The following is a 23,406-nucleotide window of genomic DNA, read 5'->3' as shown; positions in this document are numbered from 1 at the left end:
TTTCCGTTTGCATTTTTTTTCCCCCTAATTTTTGTCTCTCTCTTTTTTGGGTGTTTTCTTGCTTTTCTGGGAGCCCTTGCGAGACGGGAACCGTCGAGTTCCTTTTGAAGTTCTCCGTAATTAGCCCGATGGCCTCCCGGAGCCCGGTGGCTCCCCCCCTGCCCGGGTGGCCAGCCCTGATGTCACCCCCGGCGGCTTTGATCCCGGTGGAGGAGCAGCACCTCCTGCCAGACGGGCTCACCCCTACCCCCCCTCTTCCCTTTTCCCTTCCCGAGGAAAACAGAAAGCCGATGCCTTTTTCCAGTCGGTCAGTTTTACGTTCCGTGTCACCCTCCCTTTCTTTGCAAACCACCAGCAATGGCTTAGTTCCACCGAAACTGTGAAGTTGCTGAGCGATGTGTTGCCATTAACCTAATGAGCTCTGTTGCCAGTCAAGGCACTTACTGTTGGTACAACAGGGTTTTTTCGGCGTTTTTGCCCCGTCATATTTTCTTTGGGAAAATTTAAAGAAATAACTGCATTTAAACAATGTATTCAACTAAGTCAGAAGGTTCTGCCTGATGTGTCATAGTACTTAGCACATCTGATTTGAAAAGACTGAGGAATGCAATTTTATCTTAGCCATCAATTATAGACGTTTTTATTTTTTTTTTTCAGGAGTAAGTGTGATCTGTTTGAATTGCCCTGCCCTGATCAAGAAATTCCTAGCAGCAATTCAGTAACAATTCTTTGAGTCAGGTTATGTTCTAAGGCTGTTTGTAGTGAACTTCAGGAAGATAATAGGCAGATTTCTTATGAGTATGAATCTGTCAACAGCTTAGTGCTAGACTGATTCAGCATCTATCTGGCAACCAGGCTCTTGCTGGCTGACAGCACATGGAGTTGGTATTAGGTGTGTCTGTTGATTCTACAGGGGTAGACTACTATCTTGTCTTCCCAGGTATTATTACTGCTGTCCTCTAGGCATCCTGCTCTGCATCTCCAGTAGAAGCAACAAACAAAAAGAAAAAGGTTGAGATGGCCAGGAAGTGGGATGGATAAATAAATGGTTTTGGGTTACTACTTCAATTTGCTGATGGGATTGTAATTAGGGCTGAGATTCTTTGATTAGAGAATACAGTATATGCAAGAGAAGATATATATATTATTTTGACAAAATTCCTTTCAGCTACAAGTTCATAGAAATCAGAGCATTTCAAGCTACCTTTAATGGCCTCTAGGACTTCCTGATCTCATCTTCTAAAATAACTTGGGTTGTTAATTGATACTTTTTTAAATCAAAATGAAGTGCTGATACATTGTTTTAAACACTTAACTTCCTAAAGTCATTAAATTTCATTTCCAAGTGGTAGCTAAAAGCAAGAATGTATCTGGTGGTTTTATTTGGGTTTTATTTCTCAGTAGTGTAGATTCAATCTAGGATTTTTAATTCTCGAGTCAGGGTCTTCTCAGCCACTTCTGCAGCTGCCTTGCTGGGCCACAGACGAAGACTGATGCTACTCATGGAAACTCACAAGTGCCCAGTGTATTTTGCCTCTGGTGGGGGTAGGAAAAAGGTACTGTAGCTGTACTCATGCACTAATCTCGAATGTTTATATTAAGATTCCTAGAAAAAGGAGATGAGGTGGCTTGGTTTTACTTTTCTGGTTCTTCTGATTCATTACATTCTAGGCAGTGGTTTGTTTGAGGCATGTGAATTTATGAGTTCCACAAATATTTAGAGATGCAGTCTGCACCATAAAGTTTTTTTCCTAGGCAGAATACCACAGTATGTTATGTTTGGGCTTCTTAAGAGATTCAGACTTCTCCTCCAGTTCTCCTCTGATTGGAGTTGTGCTACTGGCTTGAGCATAAACACAATGCACCCCTTGGCTGGTTAAAAGGAGACAGAGGAAGAGAACTCATGTGCTTAACAGGATGGTCCTGTACTGTAAACAAGCACTTTTCATGCTTAACTATCCTTCCTAGCGACAGGAAGAAGGAAATGAGGCTATGCAAAAGGACCCTGACACATTTCAGACAATACCAGACCCACCCTAGCATTCATACAGTATAGCCAGAAGACTTGGGGAAATAAAAATAACTTCAGATGTTTCCCCTTCCTTCTTGTGCATGTTATAGAAATACAGCAATCAAATGATCTGCAGTTCACAGAAAATTTGCTGGTTTTATGTCCACTAAATAAAGAGATTATGCCCTGTATAATTTATGTATATTCTTTGGGTATCATATGGTTCTGCTTACAGTTTTAATCTCAGTGTTTCAAGGTGAATTAATTACAAAATTCTACATTCTCTCCAGTAATGTAATGAGAGTAGATATACAGAAATTTTGGTAATTTCAGCAATTCCAGGCGTACTTCTTGCTTGTACCTAAGCAATCAGTAATTCCGCAAGGTGCAGGGTATCAGAATTGTCGTGCATGTTTTGTGATTTCCAAAGTTTTTTGCCAAGCTGTTTTTTCAGGGGGTTTTTTTTGGGTTTGTTTTGTTTTGTTTTTTTTATTTTCTCATCTACCTTCACTCCTCCTGTTCGAAAGAAAAGACAAATTCTGTCTGCAATGATGCGCAAGTCTCATGAAAGAGGCACAGGACTGGGCTGTGATTGGAACTTTCTGGTTCTTGTCACCGGACACTTACTCTGCCAATCTTGCTGACAGTGCTACCCTATCCCACTCAGCATATCTTTGAAATCATTAGGTCTGCTAGTACAGTATAACATTGGCAAGACTGGCAGAACCAAAAGAGAGTCCAGAATGACTTAACCAGCTAGTAATTCACTGAGTTCCATTATCTGAAAGTTACAGGTGATACTACAGACCATTCTAAACTACTTTGGTGCCTTTAGAGGAGTATCACAATCATTTTTATTTCCCAGGATGAATATTCTTTCAAATATTGTCTAGTATTTGTTTCCCTTGGGAAGGACTATGCTCGGTGAGACAGGATAAGGAAAAAATTTTATCTGGTCTCTCTTCTAATGTAGACACAATAGGATGGCTCACTTATTTCTTGTGGGGCATTTTTTTAAAGTCCAAAAGGGTGCAGAGTTCCTTAGATTTGGGTTTAAATATATTTATTTTACATTTGTCTAAATCTTTCTATTCAAGGGCAATAGTCTGTGCTAAGAATGATTCCTGAGGAGATGCATGAAAGATTTGCTGAAGCCAGTCATGGACACAGTCTAATTTTCCCAGACCTGTTCTTGTAATTTACTGAAGTTTCAGGATTAAGAAAACTACACATGCCCCCCTCCTTGCATTTTTGCGTTTTGGGATTGGTCTCTCTGTGACCCTGTGGACCCATAGAATTGGATGCTCTGCTGACCACCCTTCACTCTGTTCTCCATGAGTTCTAAGAACAGATTTCCTGTGCACATAAGATACAAGAAACTTTCCAGCGTAAAGCTTCATGATCTAACTTAATTTAACTTCCCTTCTTCTTCTTCCATCCATACTAGATGTGACCATTAGATCTTGTACTGAGAGAAGCAATTTCAAGTATGCAGTATCACAGACAGAATATTGTAACTGTCTCTAATATCTGAAAACAGGAGGTTCATAGTAATATTTGCCTTGGAAAAATCATGTTTACATCTTTAATTCTGCATCAGGGAAGAAGGCATTTGTCTGTGATGCAATTAGCTTTATGCTGGGCTGTTCACTGCCACTGGTATTTTGTATCTGGTGTTGTACCATCCCCACAGGATGTAGCTCGGGACTGTGTCATCAATGATGTTGGCTGTAGATGGTTATGATGTAAAGGTAGTCATTCTTCCATACAGTTCTTTCTACATGCACAGGTAGTTTTGAGGTTGAGGCTTAACAAGCTCAAAGAAGTAACTGTCTAGAAAATCTACTTTCTTTTGTATGAACCATTGGGCCAGTTCAGATCGGTTCTTATACCATTGTTATTTCCTAGATCTGAACAGGTAGCCTACATTTTGTGCCTTTTTAGATGAAGTATCTGTCATGCTGTGCCTGCTCTCTTTTGCCTCCCTCTGGGGCTGGAATGGCCTTAGAGTTGAGCTTCGCACACTGTGCACAAGCGTGCACACCACGAGCTTGCAGACAGGGGGCAGTTGGGAGGATATTAATGCTGGACTTGGGAGTAGCAATGGTTAATGTTTACTCTTCAGTATGTTCTCAAAGGTCATGCTAACCAAGTAATTTCTGAGAGAAGAGAAGGTTAAAGTTATCTTCTATTTCCCACTCTTTGGAGGAGGATTTGTTTCTCACTCTGGAATCTGTCAACATGACCTCCATCAGAGGATTTGACTAACTGCTTTCTCTGCCCCAAATAATCCTCCTCCAAGACCACCCTGTGTTAAGCAGGCCAGATAAATAACCCACGTGCTCAATTATTTCTTGAAGGTTTTTTAAGTCACTTGACATCTTGTTCCTCTTCATCTGTGAACCTTCTTAAAAACAAGATGGGAGAAGACCATCTTTAACCTATAAAATGAGTTGTTATTTGACAGGAAAACTGCCTCATCAAGCTATAGTTTTCTGATTAAACAAAATTATTTTTTACCTTCAGATCACATTGGTTTTTAAATTTCTTTCCTAATTCTCCTGTATATGCTCAAAATCAAAAAAAAAAAAAAAAAAAAAAACCAACCCCAAAACAACAACAAAACAAAACAAAAGCCTATTTAGGAATAAATTATTAACTTGATTTACAGTGTATACCAGGAGTTGTGATGATTCTTTTGTGTCCTAGAACAAGCTTTCACAAAATTATTAACAAGTTAGGAAGTAATGCAGCTAACTTTGAGCAGCTAGAATCATATTTAATGGTGTGAAAATAAGCAATAATTGCAATTTGTTACAGAGTGTATAGGGAAACGGCTTGACAGACACATGGGGAATATCCTTTATTTCAGTAGCCCTTTATCAGATCCCAAAATAATGTTGATTTGGTGCTTTTTGGAGCTGATCAGTTGTGTTAGGTCCTCTTGATGGAGGGAAGGACCTCTTGCCAGCCAGATCATGCTCTAGAGGTGGTGGTTGTGCCCTCTCTGACCTTTTGCCATCGGGCACTGTCCTTCCTTGTGCTCTGATGAAAACTTGTGTTTCTTCCCATGCTAAAAATAGTGAGAACTGTGAAACTGACCTCAGTTATTCCTGCAAAGGTTTTGTTGGGTTTTAGAGACCCATGGATCCACACTGGGAAAGTCCCACTTAAGTCCTCTGAAATTTATGGAGGCTCCCATTGATTTTAGCAAGTGTTGGCTCAATCTCGAAATGTTTGAAATATTTTCAACAAATGTTGTTTCTCCTTTTATGTTTTGAGCTGAAAAAGTTTTGAAGTGATTTTGATATGCTGAAGACTGTGAATAGGAGGTTCAAGTTTAATAATTATATTTTGGTCCACAAAAGCAGTATTGTGTTTGCTGTGCTAGCAAGAGTATTGGTGAGCAATTAAAAGTACTATATTCTGTAATTTGGTATAGTTGGGAAGGAGGGAAAGTATATACAACCAACATACACCTCTGTGGGTATTTTGGAAACCAGTCACTTTTTTTTTTTTTAACTTTTTATTTTTATTTTTATTTAGCTTTCATCAATAAGGAAATAAACAAACTTAAATCCTATCAGTGGAAGTGTAAGCCATTTGCATTTTTCAAAAGTTCTGCTGACCAAAAACAAAAAAAAAAAAGAGTATTCAAGCTTCCTGCTTTTTTTTCAGAGAAAACATCAATATATGATCTTAAACATCTGTTTCCTTACTTCTTCATCTGTTCCCACACAAATTCCAAACATACTCTGTTTCTTCTCCCAGTGACCTGTGGTTTATACATAACATCAACTGCATAGTTACTGTCTTGCTTCAAGGCTCTGTAACTTGAAAAAGTCAGTCAGTCCCATGTTTAACCCAAAGCCAGCAGGAGACAACACAAAGAGAGTATTTTTTTAGTCGTCATCATATAGTTGTGGAATATCTGAGTAACATTCATCACCATTTCTAGGGGTTTTATGACTAGAAAGCAGTATATGTATTTCGTGTCACATATGGTTTCCCTCAAGAGTTTGTGAGTTCCCGTCTCCCCACCCCTCTGAAAGTTTTTAATAAGAGATATTTTCTTAAAATTGCACATGCATCCATACTGGCTTAAATTGATTGCTGAGACAGGCAGTGGTAAATGGAGATCACAGCATGTATCGTTTGACTGTAGAAGGTAAATTGAAGCACAGTGAAATACAGGAGCACATCAAAAAAGGCAGCTGCTATTGCAAAATGTAACTCACACTTTGAAGGTGAAAGGAGAAAAGTGACTCTCTTGGGTTGTTAGCTTTCACTTCAAAACCTGCAAGCTCATAATCAGTTTGAAAGCTATGCTTTATATTCTCTTGGTCTCACTGGTTCTTCTAGAAATGCATCCTTCGTGGACTGAATATGTCAGACTATTCTAGAACAGTTGTATAAGATTAGATTTTTCTCTTAGAATTAAAAGAAATTCCAAATGTGTTAGAAATTTGCAAGAGCTTTTAATGGGATTTTCAGAATGCTCTAGTTTTTAGTGGTTGAACATTTATTGACAAGCTTCCCAAGTTTGTGTTTGAGGGCATTATCCTTATAAAATCCTGTTCTTCACTAATTGTATTTTTGCTGTCTTTAGGCCTTTGCTATGTGCTACTTTCTTGAAAGGTGTGGTGCACTAAGTCAATGATACTGCCTAAAGAATATTTAACAATATAAGTCTGAGAAAAAACAGACTTATAAGAAGGAATTTAATTATTTTCAAGCAACAGTCACATATCTTCAAAGTGAAAACCGTCTGAGGCCATGGACACAGAACAGGCTTACTCTTATGAAGTCAGTCATACTGTCCCAGCTTTAAAGGGCTGCAGGCATATGACATTACACAGAACTGATTTATCATTTTCAGTGCCTGGCCTGCTCATTTGTAGACAGCTGCCATAGTGCAGTTATTTCCCCGGTTTGTCTCAGGTTTCACATCTGCCTTCATGTATCTGTAGACTGAGTGGTTGGGTAGTGTGATTCGGTCTAATGTTGGGACCACAATTCACATGTCAGGGATGCAATTCAAGCACTAGGAAAAATGATTGCTTGTACTTGTGCAGTGGAATTCTATCCAAATAAGAGTATTTCTCACATATACCACAGCTGGTCTTAAAAAATATGATCCCGAATGATCTCAAGTTTCTTAATAGCTCAGGACAGTGTTTTTGAGTTGAACAATAATTTTGCGAAGCACCAGAAGTTTCAGAAGGACATGACATGTAGGGAGAGATAATTTCTGATATAGACAGAAAAAGAGCATGCAAGCCATTTGCAGCCATTAAACCGGACCATCAGTCCTGGATGGGGAAGAATCCTTTGTGCTCTGTGTGCTCCATGTGCTCCTCTGTGCCTTAGAAAACATGCAGATAGTTTATGGAGTTTTAGGCATTAAAGTAAGGAGAGAGTGTGTTCATCTCCAGCTTTCATGAAAATCTGAAATCATGTTCTCTGCACTGTATGGGAGAGCTTCTCCTGCAAGCTAATTCAGGAAGATGATTTTGTATTCAATTTCTACAAGTTTTTTTTTTCTCTTCCGAAAGAAAAGTCGAATAGTGAATTTCAAATAGAATCACTTAGCTAAAAATTAGGACCAAGATGTAATTAAGAAGCTCAAAAAACCCAGTTTTTATGTATTACATTGAAGCAAACCTTAAGCAGTGAAGCCCATTTTTTTCTGAAATTTGATTTTGATTGTGCTGATTTTGCCAGTCTCACTACAGATTTTTACAAGCTTCTCTCTTTAACAGAGCCAAAAGGTGAGATGAGTCGAACTGATGTGTGGAGGTGCTAATACGATTGTAAAGGCATCTGAGTTGAGGCAAGAGAAAACCATCTGCTTGGAAAAACTGTTCGTAATATGTTTAGCACTTAGGTGAAAATTGAGTCAATGCATGACTGTACAAAGATACATCTGCTTTGTACCTTGTCCTGAAGACCCTGAAAGAGCTAGTGCTTAAATTGCATGTTATTCCATGGAAGCAAAAAAGAAGAATGAAAGTAAGCAATGTTGCTGGCTTAACTGGACTGCAAAGGTGATTTTTTTTTTTTTCCTGAAAGAACAACATTACTGTGTGTTTTTATTGTCTATGGGAAAGAAGGTATCATTAAACAAAAGACTATAGACATCTTACAGTTCTCCCTTCTGCAACTGCAGTATCAAGCAAGGTGTGAATTGAGATATTTTTGCGCTGAAGGTCTAAACTTGGGAATTTACAAGGCCAGGAACCAAGATTAGCCAAAGTTTAACAAAAAGGAAGTTAGACTTTCCCATTTTAATTTACTACTCTGGGGAAGAATTGAGTCCTCCTAATCCCCCTGGAAGTGGGTAAATAAGGACTAATGGTTCCCAACCATGCACAAAAGGAACTCCTACCCTTGATTTGAGCATGGAGGCCTGCTTTGTAAAACAGACTAACAAATAAAGCTGTTTCCAATAAAAATTTCCTGTTTCCTCTTTAACACATTTGCCTGCTGTTTGCTTACACGACACCAAGAATAAAGACTTCATTGTATTTCTTTTTGGATTTTTTGGGGATTTGGGTGGGGATTTTTTAATTTGTTTTGTTTTAATTTCTAAGAGGTTTGGGATTTTTTTGTATCGGGACACTTAGAAATAATAGCACAATTTCTTTCTTGCCAGCGGTTTTTCGTACAAGAACCTCCTGCTGCTGGGGGAGGGCACAGGATGCACGTCTGAAAAGCTGCACATACATTTCTTGCTTGGAATGTATACTGAATGGTAGTTTATTGTAAAGGTTTTAACTGGCAAGGATGTTTGATTCAGAAAGGAAGTGGCACTGCAGGGATGGAGTGGGAAGGAGGGAGTGAGACCAGTCCTTTGCCTGCAGCAACTTATCAGTTCAGCTGCCAGATCTTCATCAGAAATTGCTTTGCAAATTGTGGCTGAAGTAGGGCTTTCCTAAAATAGGTTGGAAAGCAGTGTAGAGTTCCTCTACAAGTTTCCTCTTCTCCCTGTGGCTATCAGCTGGCCCCAACCAAGCAAATGCTGTGCTTGATAGTGTGTTCATAGCTCAGATAATTATCTATACTCTCATGGGATACTGAACAAAGGCTAATGAATGCTCTGTCCCTTCTAAATCTTTTTAGAAGAAGTTGGAAAACCTGATTTTGGAAGACCTGTTCTTTTTTTGTATCTTATTATCTTGATTGCCATTGATCAGGATGACAAGGACTTACACATAAATATTCTTATGTCCACTTGGATATGAAACTGGCAGCCAGCAAACCAAGAGTCCCAGGGCTAATGCTGCTGAGCTGGAAGCTGGAATTTGGAAATTGTGGGAAAGAGCTTCTTCCTCTAGGGTAGTTTAAATGACTTGGCCAGAACCTCAGGTTTAACCAATGTATTTTATTCTCACAGATTCCAGTTAAGCTATGGTAATGAACTTTTTACCTAGACAAGCTCTCAGCTGTTTAAATTTGTGTCTCTTATGTGAGGAAGCTTGTTCAGTGTATTCGGCTTTCTGTGCAGCTTTATTCAGTGCACCTTGGGCTGGATTCTCCCTCTGACCATATTTTGATCTGCCTGAATTTCACATACATAGAGTTTTGTTCATATTCTGGCTCATCAGTAGCCAACAAGGTTGAGATAGGGAAATGGGGTTAAAATACTACCTTCCCATTTGTCTGGTCATACCACATAGGAGTACAGCCTAGTAGGAATCCTGAGTTTGGCCAACTGGAGTTGGACAGAGGAGCTACTTTTTTAGGTCCCACCTCCACTCTGTCACCTGTACCCATCATGTCCCTCTCTTACACATGCTTTGTGTGGATGGAGATGACATGGAGAGAGCCCTGGTCTCAGGGGATTCACTGGCCCCTTGTTCAAGATAGTACTCAAAACCCTTCACCCTTCCAAGGACTTGCAACAGGACTTGCAGCCCTTTGCTCTTCCAGGACTTGCAACAGGACTTGCAACTTGCTCTATGAAAATGGGGCAAATATGGCTTTTAAAGGCTCTGCACTGTCTCGTACCCAACCCTAGGCATTTACATAGCCTAATCCATGGACAGGAGCACTTGTGTTTTATTGTTCCCTGGAATTCTTGTGGCCAGACAGGAAAACCTCAGGTGTTTCATTGCCTAGGTAGACTTCTTGGGGGATTCTCAAAGCTATTTTGAAAGCAAATATGCTCTGAAAATCCCAAAGGCACATAACACCTGGGTACCCATAAAATGTAACTTCCACATAACTGGCATATATATTTGGGGAAAAGATACACAAGGCCTCTATAGAGAATGGTAAAAAAAGTCTGATAAATGCATATTCATAATTTTCTAGCTCTAGAAATAATTTACGGGTCATATACCTGGGGCACTCAGTAAAGGACCTGTGAACAAATATTTAAACACATTGAACAGTGCCTGTAGTAGTCAGGAATCTCACACTTTTTTCAATTGCACTGCAAGCATCTCCCTGCATTTTTTTCTAAGTGCTTGTTATCTAGGATAATTTTTTTTCTAGTTTTAAATCAAATAAAATCCTCATTCAATCCAGATACTTCTGCAGAATCTGACCTATAAGATACTGCATTTTATTTTAAGTACTCTAAAAATTAGTTGCAGATTTTTTGCTTTACTACTTTAATTGCTTCTGAAATATTAATCTATCATGTTGTTTGTTCTTGCTTTAACAGTACAAGTTTCAAATATGTTTTAGATACTTTTTTCTTCTTTATTAAATTTCCCATGTATTTCCGTAGCATACTGAAATTAAAATACTACTTTAAGCAAAACTTTACAATTGCTTGTAATTGGAATTGAATAATGCCTTTTCTTAATCAGTAGCTAAGTCAATATGTTGGTACGTGCTTGTTCTCATGTGGTCCCATAACCCAAAGGTGAAGCAAACACAAGTTGCACAAATGCCTGCTTGTCCTGACTTCAACAGGAGTGGATTTTTAGATGTTTATTTATCTGGAATGTTGTGTTTTGGCTCACCTTAACCCCTTGGTTTGGATATGTGTCTTAGCCGAGTAGTCTGGCAACGCACAACTATTTCAGCACTATTGTAGCGATTTGGAAAATTAAAGGGGATTTGCCATTGTTTTGGAGACGCTAAAAGGTGCCTGCCATTTCATCCAATTTTGTGTATCTATCTCACTGGGAATATTTAATAGCATGACAAAATCTTGTGATATTTTACTTATGTTGTGTTTGGCTCTTCAATGCCCTGTGTGCAGTAACCTGTATTTGGAGCAATTCTGAGCGAGCCCCTTTGTGCATGGTTTCTGTAGCAGGGAGCCATAGTATCCTCTCCAAGTAGGTGGCAAAATTGTGTACTGAGTTGTGCATAGTGAAGCTTTTGTTTCCTGGTCCATCAGGAACAGTGAATATAATCAAAGCCAGACAAACTTTAATCGTTTCTGATTTCTCATTGTTTGTTTGATCAGTTCTAAGCAGGGAGCTGAATTCCCAGTATCACTTTATTGAATTTTTTGAAGAACATAATTAGCCCAATCCATTTCTTCAACACTTGTAGAATACCCTAAATACCTTTTATATTTTTCTAGTTTGAGCTAATACGATAACATATTATTTATCTCTACTTCTATTAAGTAAAAAATGAATTTATATGTGATTTATTCACAGACTAATATTACTTTCTTTCAGTGTAATGTATATGTGTGTGAATAATATAATTCTGTGGCATGCTGTTTTAGGCAGTGTGAGGGAAACCTTCCTGTAGTATACCAAGTAACTCGTAAATGCCTTGTAGACTTCCAGTGAAACTAGGTTCTTGTTGGGTAGTAAATATGTGCTTGAGTGAGCTGCAGTACAGTGTGTCATCTGTTCTTGGGCTTGAGTCTGTCAGTACTGTCTACAAGGTGTTAAAGTGCACAGTAATGCGAGCTCTGCAAGGAATTTCTGTCAAGACAAAGTAGTTGTGCCAAGGGTACCATAAGATTTGCTGAACAAACGCTGCTCATGTTGATTGCAGTGCTGTTTTTTCTAGTGTAAAAAAACCTGTACAGGGTAATCCATAACTGCTGCAGTTTTCATTTGTGCCTGTTTCTCTAACTATTAAAATGATGAGCTGTTGATAAACAGCAGCTGAGTGCTAGTGACTTTCCAGAATCTAAGATATGTTTGATAGTGAGAAGAAAAGCAAACTGAGATAAGCAAACGTGTGTCTCAGTTCAAAGTTTCTGAAAACCTTTGTGCTTATTTTGCAATGGGGATAGTAGAAGTGGTAGAGAGGAATTTCTTTCCTTGCAGATCACTAATCGGAGGGTGGCTTGTTTCTGTCCTCTTTCAGAAATCGAGGCCAAGGAAGCTTGTGACTGGCTGCGGGCTGCTGGGTTCCCACAGTATGCGCAGCTTTATGAAGGTAGGCACCTGAACTCGATCCTCTCCCAGCAACTTTTGGACAATAAGATGTCATATTCACCAATAAATGAGATTCAGGGGCACAACTGAAGTTCCAGTATATACCATGACTTTTAGGGACTGGTCTGCTCTCTGCTATCCACCACACACATAGGTGTACCAAACCCAATGAGACTCTGAAGCACTCAAGAGTTTTGAACTTTTTTCAGGTTTTTCTTTTAGTCTGAATCTTCCAAACATCATCATAGAACAAATGTAAATGTTAGTACAGTGATACGTTCCCTCTGGTTAGAACAGAAAGGAACGTAGTCATCCACTGCTACATGCCCAGTCTTGAAATAAAAAAGCTGTGTCCAGCTCCACTGGCCAACTCTCCTAATGGAACAGTAGTAGGGAATTCTGCATATGCACGGGTACATCTGTTTGCCTCGTGATTCCCAAGTCCTGTGTGTTTTTTCAGAACGACTTGGGTCGGAGATAGACACAGGCTTACTATGAGGGGAAAAAGAACATACAAGCTGTTGTTGCACAGAAGCTCCTCAGAGGAGTGGCTACCTCCTGCAGACACTTGTCCTTCTCTGGGATGAATTCACTCTGTGTGTCTGCTTTAGTTTTGCTCAATTAGAATTGTTGTCTTTGCTGCCTCTCCAACCTGCTAGAAACCTGCAGGTTTGGCATACATTTCTTACACTCCGATGCAGAGTAGCATACAGAAGTTTGTTTTAAAGTGTGATGTCCTTTTTATGTATCTATATTATTGTTCAGAATTTTCCCCCACACCACTTAAAATTACTTTCATTGTAGTGCAATTATTGTGCACTCTTAACTGCCTCTTCATTTTTACAAAGCAAAATCCAGCTGCTGCTTGTAAGAACGAGCATAGAAAGTTTGTTATTTACAGTGAATAACTGCTGAAAATTACAGCAAATGCTGAGCTGACCTTGAAAAATGATCTTGTTGAGCTTTGATTTGCAGCTGCATTAGCAATACGAGATCATAATAGCACTTTCAAAAGCAGCACTTGGCAAGACTTTCCTTTGCCTGTTCAGAAATTAAATTTCCTTTTATTTTTTCTTTTTTTCCTTCCTTCTTTTTTTTGTGTTCTCATGGAGATGCCAAGGCTTTCTTGGGATATGGAGCTGTAACTGTACCTCCAGTCTTCATTACAACTGAGGCAAAACTTTCAGCTGATTATGTGGGTTTGTGGGTTTTTTATTATACTGAGTCATAAATCCCCTAATAAATTACTTGCGTTCAGAAAACATTGCCCTACCTAGAGATTCTAAACTTACATGAAGTTTCTATTGTAACAGCATGTCCTGTCTAACATCAAAAGGACCACAGAGGTGAGAGAGAAGCTGTGAGAGCAAGGCCAGCCATACCCATTGAAAGGACAGCTGTCCTTACTGAAAAACAATATACCATTGTCCTGTGCAAGCCCCCCTGACAGCAGCAACAACAAAGCCAGCAATAGCATAGATTAACTGTTAAAAAAATGGTCTTATGCAGACTATCAAGTTCTTTCAAGTCACCTCCTTCACTTAAGTTCTCCCACGTTCTCTTGTGGGCATTCTAAGATACAACTTTCCCAGTGGAAAAACTTACATCAGCAGTGCTAAAAAATACCAGTTGAATGTGCTCACCCTCTTTACTTGTACTTTCTACTTAAAATAGTGACGGGGAGACCTATGAATCAATTGCGTATCGTACAAGAGTTCTGAGAAGTCACCTATGTGGGTTGTTCCCACACAGAGCACATTTGATATGGGAGATTAATCAGTGAACCTTTGTCAGTTGCTTTGCTAAAACCACAGTTTTCTGTAGAAAATACAGAATTCCTAGCATTTTGCAGAATTTGAATTCCTGAGGCAATTGTGGAAGCTGTGGATACCCTGTCCCTGGAAGTGTTCAAGGGCAGGTTGGACAGCTCTTAGGGAAACCTGATCTAATCGAAGGTGTCCCTGTCCATAGCAGGGGGTTTGGAACTAAATGAACTTTAAGGTCCTTCCAACACAAACCATTCTATAGTGCTATGAAAATGAGGATGTAGAACTCGTTTCTGTTGTTATAGAAAATTAATTAATTTCATAGAATTCATATAGTTCATTTTCTGTTAGTATAGAAAATATCTTTCTAGAAATTAATATCAGTCTTAATTCTTTTCCTCATTTCAGCTCATTCTTCCCAGTCTCCAGAAATTAAAAAATTCACAGGAAGTTACTGGGATCAGGAAAATTGTATGCAACTGCAGCAGTCTGTTCATAGATTGACCTTGTATTTCTGTGTGCCCTGAACAACCAGCAGCTTCGGGTGGGAGTTTTAGCTGTGCAAGGAATGCCAGATCAGGACCTGTATGACAGTCAGGAATCTGTGGAGTACAGTAAATAATATATATGTGTTTGCTGCTTCAGAGCTGAAGTAAATTTTCAGTTCTCTGCCAACATTGTTTCCTCCCCCTCACTCTCCCAGTTGTTTACCCAAATAATCTCCTAAGGAAAGGAGGCAGTATGGTCTCCACGCAGCTTGGCTTGCTTTCATTTCAAGCCGTATCTCATTAATGTATCAGTGTCAAACTTTTAAATAGCTTGATTAACAGCTAAGGAGATTAAAGGCTTTTTTTTTCATTCTTTCAGAGTTTTGGCATTTACTGACCTTTGTTCTTTAATGTGAGATATTGGTACTTTGATGGAGATTGCACATTTATTTTAAATAAAGCTAGCCTGAATTAGTTTGCACTTCTGATGTCTGATAGGGAAGCTTGCATTTGCCTTTTTCTGTCTCCCATTGTTTCATCTCTGCTTTAACAATTTTTCCTCTATTCTGTATATGAACTTTCAGTTATCAAGGCTGCATGTCAAAAATTTGTAGATGAAAAGGAAGCACCTCTGGCATTTGAGGCGATAGCATGTGTTTACCTAAGAAGTACCAATCACTGGCATCTTGATGAGCTCAGCTGAAGGCAGCTGGTTGTTTGAAATAACGCATCACTGGGAATAAGTGTCACTTTGATTCCATCTGTTTCTTTTCCTACAGATCTCCTTTTTCCAGTTGACATTGCTCTAGTCAAGCGAGAGCATGACTTTCTGGACAGAGATGCTATTGAGGCATTATGCAGGTAGGTGAATAAAAATCACACTGCATTTTGAAACAAAACCCTTCCTGCGTGATAGAAAGTACCTGGAAAAAGCACAACAAAAAAAGACACAGAAAAGTTTGTGGTTTTCATTACAATACTTTATTGGGCTAAGTGATGTTTGGGGATCTTATTTTAAAAAATGTTGGGAGGAGAGTAGCAGGAATCTTTGTGAAAGGGATTTCATAGGCATATTTTTTATTATTCTTCTTTGTTTGCTTTCCTTCCTAATTCCCAAATTAGTTAGGCATGTGAAAGTAGAACTGTGCTGGCTATAGCCATCTGCACATACAACTGCAGCACCAATTCCCACACAGGATTTGGGTTTTGGGAACAGTGTTAGCAAAGCGATGCTGGTGCACTCCATCACTCTCTTACCTTGGTGGACAGCTGTGTATACAAACAAAATGCTGTGTATACAAAGTGCTCTATATACAAACCCTCATGCTCGCCTCAGTGCATCACCCTGTGTAACATGGGTATGGCTGAAAGGGATAATGTAAGGGAATCTAATAGTTTATCACTACTCCAAAGACAGGCCTGCCCTCAGCCACATGCTCACATTAACTTATCTTTGTTGTTTATGGGCTCCTTCCACAAACCAGTTCAATTGGCTCACCCCACAAAAAGAGTCTTGATAGTCCTTTCCTGGGTGAGTAAAGTAAATCAGTGGAAAAGCATAATGAAGTTCACAGTAAGTGTGAAGAATGGGGCAGGACCCCACAGCCAGCTGCAGAAGCAGGAGAAGGGGTAGGTAGAGAAAAATAGAGAGCAAGACTTGCTGGTGTCTAGCAGGTTTTTTTTTTACAGAACTACAGCCCCAGCATTACCAGTTTGGTCATAAAAGCAATCACAATGGCCCCATCTGACATCAGCTAACATTAATCCATCCATCAGTTACCTCCTCTAGTGTGAGTCCACAATCTTAAATGGCAAAAGAAAAAAGCTTTAACTTCTCATATCTTCTATTACCTAGAAATAAGTGCAGTTTTATGGCCCCATCCTTCAGTATGGCAGCTTTCCAAACTGCCTGCAAAATGAATGCTTTTGGATACTGCATACATGGTGTCTGCAACTCTAAATGTCAGTAATTCTAATGAATTAGAAAACCCTTTTAAGAATAGCTTTAAGTTAATAGTGTTCTCATGCCATCACTGCCATACTTGGAGGGGAAAGAGAGGGACTGGAATTTAAAGTTCTTCAGAAATATTTACAGGATTTTCAAACTAAGAAAACAGATTTCTTTGTCCAGTCATTAGGAGGGGAAATATCTCATTAATGTTAAATTCATGCAAGATGTGCCTTACTTAAGTGTGGTACATCTATTCCACCAATATTTAAATCTGATCTGTTGGTCTACTTATTTGTGTTCCCTGGAACTTGTGAAGTGAATGAACAGAAAGTACAGCAATGAGAATAAATGCTGATTCCCAGAAGCATGGTCGTCCCTCACCAGGAAAACAAAATACAGTCAAGGCAGCATATTTTGCATTTGGTGCTCACCTCCAAGAATACTTTATGACCCAGGATTAATTAATTATACAGGGAAAAAAAGGTAGCAGATTTTTTCTCTGATGAAAGTAGCAATGTGCACTCCATATCTCTGTGAGATTTGCTGTTAGTATGATACATAAAAACAGCACTTTTTCTGAACACCAAGGAAAGTAAAAAGATCTGTGTCCAATGGAAGTACACATTGTAAATTTTCTAATAAAAGTGAGAAAACCAAAATTATACATGTATATAGTTGTTTTGTGAACATAAGAATCCTGTAATAACGCTACTGATTGTAAAATAACAGATTTTTATTTTCAGATTGTTTTCTGTGTAATATGCATGTGTAATATTTATATGTAAGAATCCACTGGTCTTACTGTAGCTTGAGACAAAGATTTTAAGGGTTGAACTGTATCATTCTGAAGCCTGTGGCTTGTACATCAGAGTTATCTTTTACAAAATGACTTTAAAACTGACACTGAAGTATCTCCAGAAACATTCAGATACCACCTCAAAATAAAATTGAAGTAATTCAGTTAAGCACCTCAGATGTCTGAATTTGGCCTTTTACCTTGTGTGTTAGACAAAAGCAGTACATTATCACAACATTTTCACCTTTAGGGGTTTTTTTCCGCACCTCCTTGTTTAATTTTGCAAAGCCCACTAAAAACCGTGGAGAAGAACATCGTTTGGAATGCTGCCTTTCTGCCTGCAGCCTGGGTTTATTTTGACTCATGCCACAGTCAGTGTGTAAACAGGAAAGGGGTTTGCTCAGTAAAGACTTTGAACAGTTTCACAACTGTAAGTCTATCACCATTTCTTGACTGAAAATCAGAATACTTTGGGAGTTATTTGCACTTTCAGCACAGAGCCAAGTGAACGCTGTACACAGTGGATGGTAACAAAATAAGTAAGTGGTCTGTGCTGAGAATCTGCTTTCTATGTAACAGCCAGTGTTTCCCAGAATTTCTAATTACCTTGTTCTGATAACTGCATGTGAAATAATTGTATTAAAAAAGACTGTAGAAATCACAGTGACAGGGATTTCTTTTTTAAGTTTGAAGCATTTTAAATGATAGTTTACATCTGTACAGTATTGTTAATTATCATTTAATAATCTTATTAATGTAAGCAGGAAAATTAAGCTAACTTTAACTCACCCCACTGTGTTTTTTATGGAAAATGTTTCAAGTGGAAAGGGGGTTGAGACTTGAACTACAGGGATAGCATATGGCACTCAGTAACAGATGGTTAAGAAATGTCATTTAGTGATCTTACCATGAAATGTAGGGTTAAAAATCTAAGAGTGATGACCCTATTTTAATTTTCTTGGATGCTTTCTTAGTGACTGTGCAAACCAGTGCTGGCCTTGCTTTCTTAGGACTTTATGTAGATTAATGACTGGGAATTTATGTCCAGCAGATAACTGGCGGCATCATGTGCTGATGAAACTAAGTACTGAAACGTGCTTATCCTAGAGGTTGTTGCTAAGTACAAAATACATAGCAAACCATGATGGAAATCCTTTCAAATCTCCTTATGCATAGCTAGGAAACCGTTACACTATATATGCAAGAGGTTTCTTAAATCTTTTATCATCAGGACTTCTCATCCAAGAAATTGGTTGTAATGTATTCACTGTTTGTATCATTTGGTCTGTGGAGAGCTGGCCTCCTTTGCAGAACAACATGCAGATGAACCCCAGGAGCCAAAGTAGAGGCTGTCCACTGAGACAAGACGTGTGATGAGTTAGTTACAGGTATAATGGAGCTGGAATTTGATCTATAAGCGGAATTATGAATTTAGGTCCATCAAGAAAATATTTTAAACTTTAGAGCTAGATTACACAGTTCCTCAAATTCAAAATTATAATTTAAAATTCATAAATCTAGTATTCTGCATTGCTACTACCACTTTATTTGGGTGTGTGGGTGAGAACTTCTGTTAATAAGAACAAAATTAATTACCTGGGGTTACACCCAACATAGAACTGACTAGTACCTAGTTTAAAAAAGACTTCATGTCATAAACCCACATTTTAATTTAGAAGTTAGCTGTTCACACTACAGTTTTTCATAGTGAATATCTCATTCAGTCTGCCTCTCTTAAAAGAAGTTCAGGCTAAATTAGTTTGGCCGTTTCTGAGGAGAAGACTAGTAAAAATGGTTTCTGAGAGAAGCTCCAGTGTCCCATGTTTTGGGTGCAGCAGGTTCAGGCTGCCAGTGTAATTACCACTCAGGGCTGACTTGGGGTCTAGGACAGAGAGGCAAGTTCTGCTGCCTTGGTCATCCTCAGGAGGAAGGGGTTTGCAGAGCTGGGGTGAAGGAGAGTGAGAGCTGAGATAGGAGTCCACAGACAGTGAGGAAAAGTGATGTCTTGGAGATAGAATGCTCCATGGGAGTAACATAACATCTGGATGTGAAGATGTATAGAGAGGGCTGGCTCAAAGACATTTCTCTAAATGATGGGAAAGAATATTATCTTGTCATCCAGACAGTCATCTAGAGAGTGGCCAGGGTAGGAGGCATAGTCAAAATTGAGATTGAGACAGCCAGACAGTGAAAGTGGCTGTAACTGCTGTCTGCAGCAATCCTGCCCTTTCCCTCCCTCTCCCATCTTGTCTTCAGGAAGGTGTCACTGAGACAGGTTTGGGCAGAATAAGATGGAGCTAAAGAATGAGGCAGGTCTGCTGACTGTCAGTAAGGAAATGATAAGTGAACTTATACCTGGGAGTGGAGTTAACAAAGGAGAAGTTCCAGACCCAGAAGAGAAAATTGTGGTTTATTAACAGGCATCAATTTGATGAGAAGATCTGTTGAAAGTTAATGTGAGCTTATATGCTTAAAAAGTATTGCAAAGCATATGTGAAGGTTAGTGACAGTTGTATAGGTAAATCTCATCCTGACAAACTAAACTTTGTAAGCTTAGCTTTGCTGACTCACTAATGTGTTTGGAAGGCAATTTTGCATATTGCACTGTGTTTTCAGTGGTGTGTAGTTCAAGGACCTCGGCACTCCTGAATTTGAGCAAAAGTTGAAGCAGGACATGTGATGTATATAATGGAAGTTGCCGACCTGAGACAATTGCTGGAGAGATTTAGATTTCAAAAGGGAAACTGGTTTGGAGATGCATCCATGTCAAATATGTAACAGAGACTTTATTTACCTCACAGCTGTTGAATTTAACCTCACTCATTGGGGGTTACCTTATCGTGCCTTCTTACTAATTTTTGTGAGGAGTGTGTCAGGAGATTTCTTTTTAAAATACCCTCTGTGACAATAAAGGTCTTTGCTCTACCATTTTCCACCTATTTCAGGGGTTTTAGTTGAGTAGGAGAGAAGTCTGGGGATGTAATCTTTGTGAAATCAGAGATTGTCTTTATTAGTGGTCAGACAGGCTGGAGCTAGATAAAGCCTGATCCAGGGATTCAGTGGTAACTTCTCTCTGCATAAGCCAAAGGTTGCAACACTGTGAAATTTGTAAATTATTACACAATATAGAACTGAAACCAGTTTAATGTTTCCTGGTCTTGAGGTCCAGGACTTGAGAGGAGAATGTGTTTATAGCAGAGATGGAGGCAGCTTTCTGATGCTTGTGTGGCCTCTTGAAAAAAACCAAACAGTTTTTTGTGTAGCATGTAGATGGGACATTCACCCTTCACCCACACCGTAAATACAATTCCTCTGAATTCACTGGACTTGTGCACATGCCCACCAGCTGCAGCCAGCAGGCCTGAACCTTTTGCCTTCTAAATTCAGAACAAAGATGAAATCTGAATAAAAAGGAGAGATCTGGATAACTTTTCTAACCTGCCACTGCCCTACTATTTGACCTGTGGCAATTATTCCTGTTTCCCTTCTTCTCTGCTGTGTTATGCCTGGGTCTAATTATAGATCAAACTGCCTTTTCTTTTTTACTTCATGGCTTGCAGCAAAAGCATCAGTAGCAGCTTTCCCATTTTCTTTGATGGCTTCAGGATTGGGCCCTGTGTAAATACCATCTGCAGCCAATCCTGTGCATAAAAGGCAAGGGAAAAGAGAAGAAACTAGTAATTCTCCCTGTGCATACATTTTCTGCATTCAAGTACAAGCTTCATGAATCTGAGAAAATTCATTTGAAGCAATAGGGCACATCAGCGTTTCTTTTCTTTTTTAGTTTTTCAAAACTGCAGATACAGGCTCTTCTTCTCACTTTGCTCAGATGAATTATTATGTGAAAATTACATAACTTCCTTTGGAATGAATAAGGCTTTTTAAAGCTCAGCTTTGCTGCTGTTGAATTTGGGCTGTAGTCCAGTTAAAGGAAAGGGGTGGCCCTGCTCCTGTGCCGCCTTCCTGCACACACAACTCTTCACGCAGCTCAGGTGAAATTCAACTCCAAGAAATATTGAAAGATTGGTTTTCAGCTCAGTTAGTTTAGCTCATCCAACCCACAGTACAATCTCATGAGTGAAAGTATTGACACGGGACTAAATCATCACTTCCATGAAGCTGCTGCTTCAGTTTTTCTGCCTTCTCCATTCTGCCCAGCCTGTTTCTTCCTTTTGCCTTGCCATAGCACTGGCAGTTCTCTAACCACACTCTACCAGTACAGATTTTAGCTGAAGCATGTCCTTGGAGCAGTTTCTGGGGAGGCAAGGACATGGAGAAGGGCAGGAGACCACAGCAGCCTGCATTTAGCTGGGCTTAACCTGCCTTTGAGCTGTGTCATGAATAGCGCTGACTTTTGCTGTGTTTTAAGCTGCCTGTGTTCGGCCTTGCACACTGAATATCTGGGGTAGAGCAGAGAAGACAGAAAATTTTTTGGTTGTTTTAGGGATACCTACCAGATCATTAGCTCATTGAGGAATAGAGGAATGCTCATATGTATTCATACAGTACTCCAAGATATGCATCCAGACTGCTGTCATATTACACAAGGAGGCTGGTTAGCTATTGCTGCTGCAGCAATTAATTTTTGTTTAAATTTTAGTCCTTCAGAAAAATATTTTTATATGAAAGAGACTTTCCATTTAGAAAGCAGAAATTGGGTCTGTGTTCTGATTGGTTTTCTTTAAACCGACAAGTTGTCTTGTCCCAGGACTGTATTGAAAATAATCATTATTCAAAAAAAAATAAGCATCTAGTAAGTGGAAAATACGTTTTCCTCTGGGAAATTTCAGCTAATAAAGTACAATTTTTAAAGCAGCATGCTTTTTTAAATATAGTCACATGTTTACAGTGTCAAATTGGAAGACTTTTCTGTTATTTTTAGTCTGTCAAGGTTGACTGTTTCAGGGTTTGGATGTCTGCTATTTAGAACAAATGTAATTATTACAATTCGTAGGATGTGATATACTTCTCAACTTAGTCCAAATTTCCGTTAACTTCTCTTTACTTTGGTTCAGGTAATTGCAACAAATAGTCATCCATCGCTCCCTCTGAAGTTAGAGTACAGCCAAATGTAATGGGTTAATAGTTAAGTAAATTAGGGCTCTAATTGAAACTCTGCTTGTGGCTATTTGTATGCAGAGCAGTTTGGGGACGGCCTTCACAAAAGCTTTGAACTGGAATAGCCTGTGTCAAAACACTGGAGTATTCTCTTAATATGGTTTCCTTTGCTCCTTGCAGGCGCTTAAATACTTTAAACAAATGTGCAGTGATGAAGCTAGAAATTAGTCCCCACAGGAAAAGGGTAAGTTCATTTAATGTCTTCTGTTACAGCATTGTGTGTTAATAAAACTGAAAAATAACATCTAGCAGATTGTTTAGCTTCAGTTTAGGATTACACCTGAGTAGAACCTGGCAAGGACACAGTAAAAAAGTAAAAAATCTGCTTACATTTCTTCTTGTGTTGTCACTGAGTGAAAGCTGCAGGGCTTGGCAGCGGGTAAATGTTGTCTAGCAAACTTTTCCCTGGGATGCTGCTTTCAGTGTGAAAGGCACTGGACTTCTCTGCCAGTGAGGTTGTTGGTGTTGGAGCCTATTGTCTGCACTCAGACAAGACTGTATAGAGTAGGCTTGGTGGCCATGGTGAGCTGACCTTAATGTTAGACGACTGTCTTTGATCTCATCTTCAGTTTTGGTTCTCTGCCATCATGTTAGAATTGTATTTTATTGTGATGTAGGCAGGATCAGTTAGACTGTGCTTGGCCTGCAAAGGAAAGGATTAGGCACGTTGCTTCCTTTCCAATATCTTTTCACCTGTGGAGTGGGGTGAGAAATAAGAGAGCATCTACTGTAACTTCAGTAAGGTAGTACCGACTTGCTAATAAGGTACCACTCAATAGCTGTCTTAAAACTATGTGTGTGTCCTAGTAGGGATCAGTAATTGATACTGTCCCCTGGGATATGACAACTGCAGATAAAGATGACTGAGTTAAGGCAATACAATGCTGCCCTACCCTTAACAAGAATGCATAC

The 23,406-nt window shown here is 39.2% G+C and overlaps 1 protein-coding gene across 9 annotated transcripts in view; it reads left to right on the top strand.

Moving 5' to 3' along the window:
• Nucleotides 1–23,406, top strand: part of DLC1 (DLC1 Rho GTPase activating protein) — a 219,937-nt gene that overhangs the window by 183,385 nt on the left and 13,146 nt on the right. For 8 of the 9 annotated variants that reach the window (XM_017744514.1, XM_017744511.1, XM_008641434.2 and 5 more), the window contains 3 exons: nt 12,305–12,376; nt 15,409–15,490; nt 22,615–22,678. In XM_017744514.1, coding sequence (XP_017600003.1) covers nt 12,305–12,376; nt 15,409–15,490; nt 22,615–22,678 — 218 coding nt within the window. Of the gene's footprint in view, nt 1–282; nt 308–12,304; nt 12,377–15,408; nt 15,491–22,614; nt 22,679–23,406 lie in introns of those variants that run through there. The other variant, XM_017744518.1, reaches the window with a different exon arrangement.

Source organism: Corvus brachyrhynchos, unplaced genomic scaffold (genome assembly GCF_000691975.1).
Source record: "Corvus brachyrhynchos isolate BGI_N302 unplaced genomic scaffold, ASM69197v1 scaffold17, whole genome shotgun sequence".
Taxonomy (NCBI): domain Eukaryota; kingdom Metazoa; phylum Chordata; class Aves; order Passeriformes; family Corvidae; genus Corvus; species Corvus brachyrhynchos.
This window is presented reverse-complemented; position numbering and strand designations above follow the sequence as displayed.